Source organism: Scophthalmus maximus, chromosome 4 (genome assembly GCF_022379125.1).
Source record: "Scophthalmus maximus strain ysfricsl-2021 chromosome 4, ASM2237912v1, whole genome shotgun sequence".
NCBI lineage: Eukaryota > Metazoa > Chordata > Actinopteri > Pleuronectiformes > Scophthalmidae > Scophthalmus > Scophthalmus maximus.
Window position 1 is genome coordinate 10,349,569 of NC_061518.1, and position 13,300 is coordinate 10,362,868.

Genomic DNA, 13,300 nt, shown 5'->3' on the forward strand with positions numbered 1-13,300 from the left:
CACAATGAACAACTATTTTCATGGTCATCTGACTTATCATTGAAATCGAATTGTTAATTAGAGCAGCGTGTCAAAATTTTGAAGCTACGTAGGTCAAAGTTGAGATAATTTACTGCTGGATAATTTAAACACTATCACATTTATGAAATATCAAGTGTTTTTATAAATGAAATCCTAATTTGCAAACTCATGAGAAAAGAAGTCGAATAAATGCAGAGGAAAAAAACACAATCATTTCCTCTGAGATTTAGAATATAATAATAATAATAATAATAGTATAGAGTAGCACAAGGTCGATATAATTAAATTAGGTACTTCAAAACTACCCAAGTCCAGTACTTGAGCAAATGTACTTAGTTACTTTCAACCACTGGAAGTACTTTATTCCTTTGCTGCATTGAATTAATTATTCCATGTAATTCTTCACTCTATTCTGGTTGTGTGCTGTTTTAGCTGTTAATTATTTTAAAGCCTGAGATGCCATTCGTAAAACACAGTAAGATAAGGAATCTCTAGTGTCAGATTTAAACGCATCCATACCATTCCTTATTAACCTTCCCTCAAATGAATTACAAAATGCAACATGCACTTTTCCTTACACTGAATGCAACAATGGCACGGTGTCGGTTTCAGCAGTCGGCAGTGTAACACAAATTCATGACCATTGAGTGTGAAAGGAAAAAAACAGTTTGGAGCACTGAAAAATCTAACCACTGTGGGGTAGTGTTTCTCTTCATAAGAGTTCTGCTACATCCATGACAGAAACTAATAAAAAGAATATTCATAGAGTTACTTCTGTGCGCTTTTCCTGAAAATAGCATGACACATTAAGATGAAATTCTGCAGTGTGTACATAATCAATAATAATGGACCTTGATAAGTGCTTTCTGGCAAACTGGCCTTAAAAGACCAAGACAAATCTAGAGAACAACTTCTCCAACTCTCAAAATGAAATAAATGAATACAACGGCCACATTTACTGCTGATCCCTTTGGACAGATACAATAAAGCAAAATGAAAAATGTTAATTTCATTAATTTACAGAACATGGCACGATACAGTCCACCCAGCACTACTGTACCTTTACGCCACAAATTCCGTCTAGTGGATGATTGATTGTGCTTTGACCTTTCGACTCATGTCTCACTAAGTTAGATCACGTGTGATAACTCATCCCACAACTGCAATGTTTACACACTGAATAACTGCTGGCTTTTATGCAAAAATAATAATAATGTTGATAAAATTTTGGGGTACTTTGTGCTTTTTATCAATGCCAACACTTCTCTAGGAAAAGATAGTTCAGTCAACAAACAAAGAACTGTTTTAGAGAAATAACCTGACTTTTGGCCTCAAGTCCTTAATGTCACTAAAAGTTAACCCTAGCTTCCCTCACAACTCAACGCTTATGTCTTAAACTTCTTATAGGAGCAATGAACACACTTGTTTGTCATCTTAATGACAGTGATTGATGGGTATGCGTATGTGGTGAAAAAGCAACATTTACTTTACTACATGTTCATCTAACTTTACACACTCTGGACAATAATGATAATATTGCAAAAAAATTAATCAATTTTATTTAGCATGTGCCACACAACATACCGTGCAGAATACATTAGGGCAGTGAAAGATAATAAAACAAAAGAGAAGCCAAAAATAAGTAAAATCTAAGTAAGTAAGTAAGTGGTAGACACAGGTGATTGTACTTAAAACAAGACATTAGTTCATTCTTGGGAGAAGCCACTCCACTTATTACGTGTTCCTCATAATCCAATCCCAGTTTCCATTTGTGCTGCAGGTGTGCCAAATGACTCTCCACAAGAATACCGAACACAGTGACCACACCCTGAACACCTTGTCCCTCATTTTGGTTGATCGCCCTTTCCCATGCACCAGTGATTATCGGATAATAATGAAAGGTGGAGATGCTCTGAGAGCCAGGTGCTGTCAGGTGCTGTCAGAGTGAATCTGTAAGTGGTGTGTGGAGAGGAGCTAGTGACTCATGGCGTAGGGTGTGAAGACAGCAGCAAGATGACTGATAGAAATGAGTTAATAAGAGGATGGATTGTAGTGACATAGACTCAATGTAGACATCACGGTGGAATGACATTTACAGTGGGTCCAAACATCTGATAAGTTGTGAAGTCATTTTTCTGACTTTGATCTGTTTGTGTGCTTTGAATTTGAAAAAAAACAAACAAGGATGCAGTAGATAAAATGTGTTTAACAACACCTTGCCACCTCTTTCCAATATTGGCATAAAATGGGGAAAAAAAGAAAAGGATCAGGGTCGACAGGCATATAAATGACATTTCTTTTTCTTGTAACTGATCTAGGTCACTACGTGGACTGCAGCTAACCATTACTCTCAACCATTGATATACAATGCCTAAATTTGCACCATGAATCAAAAGCGTCTTGGCGTCAAACAAACGCTCATTCTTCCGCCACTGTGTTTGCCGTCAGCAACTCAGCATCTCATGTATCAGAATTTTCGCAGATGTTTCCGAGGTTACTGTTTCGACTTGAGGCGGCATTCGTTTGAATCTTCCCAGCCGGAGCTTATTACTTTCGAACATTCTGACACCAGGCAAATTCCTAACGAGAACACATAACCGCAGACACAGTCTTAGACTTTTGGACCCGCTGGAAGTGTTCGTCTTCTTCATTGAAATTGTGGTTTCTTGTCTCATTTAATCCACCACAGAATAATTTAAAGATATTGTCCCATATAAATGCTCTGTCTGATTTGCTTTGACTCATATATTTCTAAGAAGAATCATTCATTCTTTCATAGCTAAACTAAGACTGATTGTCTTACAGAAACTTTACACATGGAGCTTTCAGTTGAACTTCTGGAGGAAGGTCATGAACCATAGCCATCAAGAATGTGAAAGACCTTCACATCCATTTAGTTTAACGTCATCTGATGCTAAATACTAAATTGTATCCATGTTTTTTAATAATGTCATTTTAAATGTAGGAAGGTGCATATGTAGGTGAATATATAGAGGGTTTTATTTTTATTTATTTGAAAGTGATGGTTTATTATTTTTTGTTGTTTAAAATGCTGTATACCCCGATATATGCATGCATTCAAATGTAACAGAAACTGAAGAATACAATCTGGTCGTGACCTGTGCATACTCGGTCATCGTTTAAAATAATGGCTCACATCGTAGAAATCCTGGTTCCTCACTTTCAACAGATCTTGTTAGTTCCTTGCAACAACTTTATTTAACCAGTGGTTTAGTGTCTTCTGGCTACCAGGTCTTTGATGCTATAGGTGCTTCTTTAGTCAGCTCCACATTATTGTGCCCTTGTGTGTTGTGGGTTAAAAAAACAGGAAGTAATAGGTAACCCTAAAAACAACAATGTACAATCCCATTGAAGTGTACTGATAAGTTTCACTGCATTCTTCAACCAGTTTATCTTTTACCTTCCTCACCTTTCTGTGCTGTATAATGCCTTTTTAACTAGTTATAAAACCTGTTTTATGATGTATGGGTGGATTATTATAACCTTAATTAGAAAGTATTTAGACCCTTTGCTGTGGCTCTCAAATTGTGTTCAGGTGCATCTACATCCTCTTTACATTAGTTATCCTTGTAATGTGTGTAGAACTAAATTGGAGTTAAAATGTGGCAAACTGAATTGATTAGATATACAGTAGTTTAGGAAACCTTGCATAAGGTCCCTCAATTCAGGCTGCATGTCAGGAAAAATTCCAAGCCAAGTAGTTCAAACCAATTTCTAATGGTGCGTTCACACCAAAAGCAAAAGCAAAAATTTGCTTTTGCTTTTGGTGTGAACGCACCATTAGAAATTGGTTTGAACTACTTGGCTTGGAATTTTTCCTTGAAAGGATCTGCCAGGAAGAATGGGATAAACTCCCCAAATCCAAATGTGCAAAGCTTGTGGAGATTAACCAAAGAAGAAGCAAAACTGTAATTGCTCCCAAAGGAGGGATTCGACAAAGTGATAACTAGAGGGACTGAACAGTTCTGTAGATGAGAGACTTTTACCTTTTCATTTTCAATAGATTAGCAAACATTAAAAAAACATAGTTTTTAAATTTTTTTCATTATGGGTTATTGAATGTAGGCAAATGGGCACAAAAATAAAGGTTATCCATTTACAGTTAAATATAAAACATAATGCAGTGTGAACAACAATGGGATCTTCACTTTACATAATCAATTTCCTTTGTTAAATATACACGTTACATTGCAGTTTTACAGAAACAGTCAAAATATCTCTTTCACTGATCAATATAGGTGAAAGTTGCTTAAATATCATGTAAACCTTTATATGCCCCTGGTGCATCCTCATTTGGTTGTTGCTAACTTATAATAATCGTTTACACATTTAGGAATCTGGACCACTAAAGGTCAAGTGTATAGGATTTTGGGGGAACTATCAGCAGAAATTGAATAAATATTCATAATAATGTTTTCATTAATCACCTGAAACAAAGAATCACTTGGTTTTCATTACCTTCGAGCCCTTCGTACCTATATCGGGAGCAGGTCTTCTTCCATGTAGTCGGGGCCATGTTGAACTGCCATGTTTCTACAGTAGCCCAGAATGGACAAACCAAACCCTGGCTCCACCGAGGGCCTTCCACATTTTCATGTTACCTGATGTTAACTGATAGAGAAAAAGAAGCAGAAGAGAAGCAAAAATGAGCCGTGGTACCACACGAGGGGAGGAGAAGATGAAATATGTCATTGCAATTTTCGCAGGATTGCTTGCAGTCTTCGACCTTGACAATATCGCCGTCCGGTGATATAATGTTTCAATGACGAGGACATTTATCTGGCACATCCAAGCTGGTGGTAATACCATAACACTGTTACAGTGACAACAAAGTCAAACAATTAACTGTTTCATTCAATTTCTCCGTTCAAACGGAAGGACCGCTACCCACCAAGTTGACAACACGCAGACATCAGACATGCACCTGTCTACAAACCAATCAATGTGCAGTATAGGCAGACAGCCCGAGCAGGTGTTTACGACAAGACATCACATGACATATGTCATACAAAAATTATTTAGTGCGCTTCGCAAATTGCAAGGGGGAAACCAAAACGAACTGGATCAAATGAAAACAATGTTACAAAGACATGAATCTCGGGTCGGAATCTTGAGCTCTCGTAAGTTTCCTCAACTTCACTCCGTCACTACTCACGTCTACCTACGTAATTACTTCCTCAGTCGCGGATCGATACGGACCTGCGAAAACTGATTGTAGGTCATAGCCGTGGTATAGGCTCATTATACCACGGCTATGAACCGATCAGATCGCTTGATTTGTGCTACCCATTTTATAAACACATGTACGCATCATGGACAGATTTTTTTTATAAAAATGGGCCCCAGGGCATGGCAATCTGTCTAATGGAGAGAGACATGGAAATCTGGAGTCTATTTCTTTTATTGTAATTGTTTTTTATTATATAGTGCCCTTAAGTAGTTTTGCGTAGCACTTTTGTGTCTGTCTGGTCTTTTGTGTTGCTCTCTGGTCAATTTGTCTTTTCTTCGTGCCATTTTGCTGTAGTTTTGTATCTCTTTGTTTTGAGTCTCAATATGTTTCCGCATCTCCTTGTGTTTATTTCCCATTGCTTTAAAAAGTCGTGTGGAGTCCATCTTTAAGTGGACGTTTTAACTCATTTGACATCTTGTGGTTTGCAGGTGAAGCTGAGGGCCCCCACCCCCCTTGACCGTTGGAGCCCCTAGGGCCCCCGTAGGCCCGCCCATGCTTGCAGTGAAGTAGGCAATGTTTACAGTGTGGTATCAGGATCTGAACGCATTCCTCCACCACAGGAAAAGTTTTTAACATGACGTGTGTGTTTTTTTCCCTCTTCCTTTCTTTTCTCTTCTGTTTTGTAAGTCCTTGCTGGTGAGAGGTGCAGGGGGGCCGGGGGCCGGGGGGGGGGGGCTGCACGGGCCGGGGCCCAGTGCTGCAGGTTGTCCGGTAGGGTGCCCGCCGAGCTGCAAGCACGCCGTCGATGTCAGGAGCAGAGGAGGAGGAGGGGGACGTGAGGAATGGCTGAAACGAACCCGACGGTGATCTCCTGCGAGGAGTCGAAGCAGCACAGCGACTGACTGTCCGGTGGACCGACGATTTGACCGGATGAGCCTCGTAGCGACGCGTGAACAGACACCGCTCCGGATTGACTTTGGTAGAGAGAGAGAGAGAGAGAGAGGGGGGGGGGAGGGAGAGAGGGGGGTTCTTTAATGGGACAACGAAAACGTCAAAAACGCAAGGTAGGCTGCCGCTCCTGTCGGCGGACTGACGACGACACGTCGGTCGAGGACAGATCGAGGCTCGTCGGCTCCTCGAACTCTCCACCGGACGTGGGACGTGGATGTGTCGGGACTCGCGAGGTGTGTTCGGGCGGTACATTTGGTTGTGTGGGCTCTTCTCCGAGCGTCGGTCTGGGTCTTCATCTCTTCATGCCTCGACCGCGCGGACCGCACGAGCAGTCGACGTCCGGAGCAGACACACGCCGCAGACAAAGCCCCCTCCCCTCCCTCCCCTCCCTCCCTCCCCTTCCCGCCGCCTCGCGCCGCCTCCACCTGAAACCGACGAGGAGATAAACAGACGAGGAGCGACATGCGTGCGGAGCTGCTGTGGGTCTGCGTGGCGTGCCTGCTGCGCCCCGGTGCCGCGGGCCCCCCGGGCCCCCCGGGCCAGTCGACGGCGGCGGCGGCGGCGGCGTGTTCGCCCGCGTGCAGCTGCGACGACGACGGAGGAGCGGACTGCTCCGGCCGGGGACTGACCGCCGTCCCGGCCGGACTCAGCGCCTTCAGCTACTATCTGTAAGTGCTAACCGACGTCCACGGCCGGGCAGCGACTCACAACATGGCTGTGCGCTTCGCACGCGTCTCGCCGCGAAGGCCGCCGCCGCCGCCGCGCGGGTACGTGCGGTAACGCGCGGTAACGCGCGGGTACGTGCGGTAACGCGCGGGTACGTGCGGTGTTGGCGCGTGGATGATGGGCCGTCGTCACCACCGCCGGGTATGAACGTCTCTGGGGTTCGTGGTCCGACTCTTTATTTAGTGTGTCACGACTCCCAGAGCTCTTCTCACGTGTGTCATCATGTGTGTTACACATTTTGCAAAGTGCACAACTTTTGTCGCCAACACTTTCCGGTACAGCAAAAAACAGCAAAACAAGACAAAAGTTACACTCCCACCTAGAGCTGCAACAGTTGGTCAAGCCATCGATCGGGGGTCGACTGCTCCATTCACCGCCAACTGTTCTGATTGTGGATTCAAGTAGTTTTTCGAAGTCAAAATTCTCCGATTTCAGCTTCGTGAATGTGGATATTTTCTGGTTTCTCTGCTCCTCTACGACAGTAAACCGAATATCGTTTTGGGAGACACGATTCGACGTTATTCGTCATCTTGTGACGGTTTCACAGACCAAACAACTAATCGATTAATCGAGAAAAATAAACGACGGTGTAACCGATGAGGAAAACAGTTAGTTAGTTGCAGCCCTACTCCGACTCCGCTAGAAACAACGGTCAACCAGCTTCAAAAGCAGGTCCTCCTGTTGTGGTAAGAGACCTGTGTAAGGCTGCATCTTGCAACTAATGATCATTTTCATTATTGATTCATGTCAGAAAATAGTAAAATACTCATTCTAGTTCCCCGAGGCCCAGATGACATCTTCAAAAGTCTTGGTTTGTCGGATCAACAGTCCAAAACCCAAAGATAGTCAATTTGTTGACACAAAAAAGCATCCCATCGTCACTTTTTTAGGTTAGCAACATAAAAAGAATAGTTGGCAATTAATGTTCCAATGCAGTAATTGTCTGATGGTTGCATGTTGTCAGTTTAGAGTTTATTAGTCAGTTGATCTACAGAAAATAAATTGGCAACTATTTTGATAATCGATTAATCAATTTTGCTCATACGTTCTGCAAGCAGTAATGGTCTCTGGTTATGGTGTCTCGTTTGCACGTTTGTTTTTTTTTGGTAGTTAAACTTTTTTTTTGCAATTTCAATATATAGTTTTCCAAAGCTTGGATGAAAAGAAAAAAACTCAAGTTTGAGCCAGTGAATGTTTTCTTGATTATTTTTGCCCAGATCAAAGACAAAATTAGGAATCGGTTATTAAAGTTTTGAAGATTAACCTGACAGATAGATAGATAGATAGATAGAGCGATAGATAGATAGATGTACTTACTTATCCCAAATTGGTTAATTCCGGTTTGGATGTCAGTTGACAAAATAGTTTCAGCCGTAGACATACTGATGAGGTTATTTCTCCACTTCATGATCAGCATGACTCCTTTTTTCTGTCACCTCGGCGCGCCATACGCTGCCTCCGAACATTTTTTTTTAATCAGCATAAAGTAATGTCTCATTAGTTTGGCCCCTGACAAACTTTGTTATTTTTTGGGGGGGCAGAAGGCATTTCTGCGATCACAAAAACAATTTTTAAAGACAACCTGCTGCTGCACAATAATTCTCCCCCAAGGTTTGGAGAGGGGAGGCTGTATGACTTGATCGTGCAGTAATGTTTGGACTGCTGTGCTCACGACTAGATTTGGGTGAGTTATGCTGCATGGATTGCAGCCAGCGGTGCCTTGCTCCCAGTGCTGTACGTACATAAAATAATTAGGCGTCAAGCTCGTGCCATTATCTAAGAGTTTCATTTCGACTTCGAGTAAGGACACATATATAAGGGCATTTGTCTAAATAAAGAGTGGAACAAATGGGTACCAGGCAGGGCAGATCTGTACAGAGTGGGGCAGATACAGTTGATGATTGCCCCATGAAGAAACTCCTTAGTTTGTTTCACAGCCACCGGGTTAATCATAAACTAAAGTAACCACCTCGGCAACGGCATTGGGAACAGCAATACATATTTTGGCATTTTGTAATTACTCTGCTTCCTTGAATAACACACAGAAGAAATTATAACTTTAAGTTTACACAGGCACTCCTCTAATTTGGAGGGTGTTATGTGGTTAGGAAAATAACCTGTATTTCACTGTTGCCTTGCCTTAAAGTGTGAAGGTCTGTGCTTGTTTGTGGAAACCTCAGTGCTGTTTTGCCACCTTTTTAAAGAATGGTGGTCAGAGCTTCGCTCCACCAGAACCAACACTGTGCCACTTAGATCACAATTGTGAAGAGAGTGTGCTAGGTAAAGTAAATAGACGGAGTTGGATTCTTGCGCCAGGCTGTCAAGACATGTCACACTAGGCATACAGCTCACAGCTGAAACTGTTAAAGCCTCTTTTTTTCCTCTGGGGGAGAAAAAAAACAATGCTCCAATGTATCATGGGCAGTCCAATATCTCAACATGGAACAATGTTTTCACAAAATGATATCATACCCCACACCGCCACTCCGCTGGCCAGTTTTATGCCAAGGTGGAAAACAACACGCTGTTTTTAAGATCTTCTTGTCTCACAGTCTGCCCCTGCACACGGTTATCTAAATGCTCTGTGACAGGTTTTAAACAGTGTAGTGCCTCATTCTTTCACTCGAAGCTCTTTTAAAAGTATGTGAAAGGTTGTTTGTCCCCCTCTCTGTCCTCTTCTCATTTGTTCCCCTGGTCTCTTGAACTTTAGTTGTCCTCTCCCACTCCCACCGTCTTTTGTATGTGAATCACTGGGGTTAGGGATCATGATGGATTAGTGAGACATATTGCAGCTGCAAGGGCTACTTCTCTCGTGGCTAATGCACCCACAATGGTGTGCTGATGTGCAAAGGGAAAATCTCCTATACAAGTGTTTTTGTCATTTCACTGTCTTTCCGAAACGTGAACAGATTTTTTTTCGCTGTCACCATATCTTTAGAATCAGTATGACGACATAGAGACACAAATTTAGTCTTGCCAGTGTCAACAACAGGAAAACCAACAGATTCAAGGTAGAGTTTGGTAAGTGTAGCAGTGCCCAAAGGTCAGGAGAATTACATTGGGTAAGTATTTTAGGCGGCATATTTTATTGTTCTGTTGATTGTACTGTTTATTTTAGAAAAAAAACATAGATTCTACTATAACTCATATGCCGGTGTTGGAGTGGACTCTTACCTACAGCCCACAGGGGCTTGATTTGGCATCAGTAATGGAAACAGCCCTGTCGCAGAAAAGCAGATGAGAGAGAAGAGGAGGCCCCTGAGCCTGTTAGAAAGCAAACACTCCTTTTGAAGGTATGTAGTTTACCTGCCACCGAGTCTCTGCACTGGTTTCATTCTTGGCACGGAGTCTGCACGAACCCATGTCCATTTTGAGGGAGCACGAGCGAGTTAGCGCCTTACATCTCACTTGAGTTGGGCCTTTCATAGAGTGAACAAGGTTGAGACTTATAGAAAAATGGAGGGGTGGAGTCAGGGGTCTTGCACTCTGCTTGGGAAGCTTGCCTGCTTCACCACTGGTGCCCTCAATCCATTTTAACTGAATGATACTTTTGTTCTTGGTCAGCAGAGGTGAAAGGAGCCAGTCAGTGGCTCTCGCTCCCAAACAGGATGACTTGTGGATGGGAGAATATTAACGCGCTCTCAACTTCTGAGTCGCCAACCCTGTCCTCCACTCGTACACCGATTCCCATCCCCCATCACATAGTGTCCAACAGCTAGAGCCCAGAATTAAAAATAAAATATACCACATTCTGAGTTTGGTAGAAATTGAAGGTTAAATGATTTTTACTTTGAATAGTGTAAGACCGGTCTTACACCTGGCGCAAAGCGACGCCAAGCATGACCCCAGTGTCTTTGCTAGTTCCAGACTGACGTGTTATTTTCCATCTGAGCGCCCCATGGGCTTGTTGGGCGTGAAACAAGTTGTGGTCAATTGCAATATTATATTGAGGACGCAGAAAGTGACTGCGCTTCTGACCCATATAAACCTGGTCTGAATTCAATAGCGCAGCATTGCACTTTTTTAATTGGCCATTATCAAGATAGTAGGCTAATCTGCACCTAGGTGGGTTGCACTATATGCTTATACACACACACACACACTCTCAGATGTTCTGCTCATGCACTTTCACTTAGTAACATAAAGCAGATCAGTGTCCTCTGCACAGAAGAGTTCTTACTACCTCTCTTACTACCTGGTAAATCCGCGATTACAGTAACAGTACACCAAGGTGCAAGCACACCAGGCTTTACAGGGAATGGGTGATGGCACGCTGACCATTTTATGGCATGTTGACGCTCAAAACGCACGTGTGATTAATTCAGAGACAGTTAAGAGGACCTGAGATTTTAAGAATGGTAGGATGATGTTCAGAATTTAGTTTGACACATGGAACATATTCTTTTTGGACTTTGAAGAACTTGTAACACGAGACTGTAGCGGATAGAAGCTGCTAATTTGGTATCCCACCATTCATCCGTATAAAAAAATGTGATGCAATAAAGAGAGGTTAACTTAGGTTAGTTTTTAAATATCCTCTTCAGAAAATCTTGTACACATTTACTATGCATAATATGAACAGTGAATGCATCACATACTATATTTGACAATTTCCAATAGATTTTGACTGAATGCTCTTGGAGTGAGCTGTAGCTTTATAAATGGGTTAACACTTCAATCTCTGGAAGTCAGGTTTGTCTCAGTTGTTAAAAAAAACAACGTCATTGTAGTAAACATGTAATTTGCATTCCAAGATAAGTATAACCGGCTATTAATATGCAAGTCAATGCTAGCAGTAATACAACTTATGCTCTGTATAGAGTGTGCATTAGGGCTCTTAAGTGTAGTTAGTATTTGAAACAACTGCTCTTATTAAGGTCCTTTCCGTACGTTACTTTTACCGCTGCGAGGTCTCATAGTGTGTCTTGAATTTTTTTTTTTAAACACATGCAATTTAAGAACTGTTCTTAAACACGTTGTCACCATTCGCTGTAAGGTGTAAGCAGATACGCTAGGTGTACATTTTTGAGGTGTTGTTCATTGGATCCGCTCACTAGCACTTTTGCTGGGCACTCTGAGGCAACTGAGAGACCTCACAGGCCAACACACACTGTGTCTCCCCCGTCTCCTGGAAATCATGTCTTACGTTTTTATCTGTATTAAACCACATCGATATTCTTTCCCTAACCTTAACCGGGCACTGTGACTGCCTAAACGTAACCACACAAAAGTTCAAATATCGAATATTTTTGGTGGAAAACAAAATACTTTTGTCAGTAAACATTTTACAGATCCATTCAGCAGTATCAACAATTCTGCAAATACATTAATGAATAGGGCAGCTCCTTATAGTTGACTAGTAGTGGTGGATGGCAAAAGGTATAGTTTTCATTGGTTGGACTGTCAAAGAATTCAAAAGAGCCTGTCCAGTTTGCAGCAGGTATTGGCAGCTTGTACATGTCTGTGTAAACCACACACACCCGCAGAGCGATCCCTGCGGTGAAGGTGGAAATAAAGCTGCTCATTAAGTTTGACATGTCGGTGTGGGATCATTTTGAGCGTGCAGAGGACGACCCCCAGATAGGTGACATGCCAGCACTGGCTGAGAACTGCCAATGTTGTGCTGTGTTTTGTCTGCGTAACCCAGCTATATCTCCTAGTCGCCTGGTGTAGTTTGCTCATTTGTGAGTTAGTAATTTGCCCAAATTTAATAAAAAGTTGTAACTGCAGCCACTTCTGTTCAGGCAAAAGCTAAATTTACTCTTGTCCGTATTCTGGGCCTAGATAATACCAAAAAAAGAACACAGTGATATATTGAAATGGTCTCAATGTCTGCTTCAGATAAAATACTCACTCCGTTAGTCCTGCAACTAACATTAGCAAGCAGATGGTGACTTTTTCGATCAGATGTTTGATAAAAATACATCTATTTAAATTTGTCCTGAAGTCACCTCAGGCTAATCAGGGTTTTGATGAAGTCCATGCGGTGCCCTCTTAGTGGTCAATCTCTGTTTTGTCTAGCCAGTGCAACTCTTTTGCAAGGTCCTGCCAGTAAGCCGTGACTGAGTTGAAAGATTGACAGGTGTTATGCAGAGTTTTGCACTGGAACATTTCAGGTCTTGCGATAGTAACTATAGCAACAGCATGAGAAGACGTGCTCGGCTGTAGTCACTAGTCAGGGCTCTCTTTAGTTTGTCATTTGCCAAGCTAATTTAAAAATATGTCCCAGAGAAGATCTCTGTTTGTCCCAAAGACATTTTTCTATCATTGCTGAGATGTCAGGTTGTCAAGTCTCCAGACCTGGCCATAGGAATTTACTGATACCTGTTTGCAGAAGCGTTTAGTCTTGTCACCATTTATCACAGCTGCATTTTTAGGGCCCTATCCAATCTATCTTAGCTGGGACAGGCC

The 13,300-nt window shown here is 42.2% G+C and overlaps 1 protein-coding gene across 2 annotated transcripts in view; it reads left to right on the plus strand.

Annotated features, from left to right (window-relative positions):
* Window positions 1-6,020: 6,020 nt before the first annotated feature.
* The window catches only part of lgr4 (leucine-rich repeat containing G protein-coupled receptor 4), a 29,090-nt gene continuing 21,810 nt past the window's right edge, over window positions 6,021-13,300 (plus strand). The window contains exon 1 of one of the 2 annotated variants that reach the window (XM_035627906.2): window positions 6,021-6,191. Coding sequence is in view for 1 of the 2 variants with exons in the window: in XM_035627905.2 (XP_035483798.2) it covers window positions 6,626-6,831 (206 nt within the window). In the remaining variant the exon portion in view is untranslated. Of the gene's footprint in view, window positions 6,192-6,265; window positions 6,832-13,300 lie in introns of those variants that run through there. The other variant, XM_035627905.2, reaches the window with a different exon arrangement.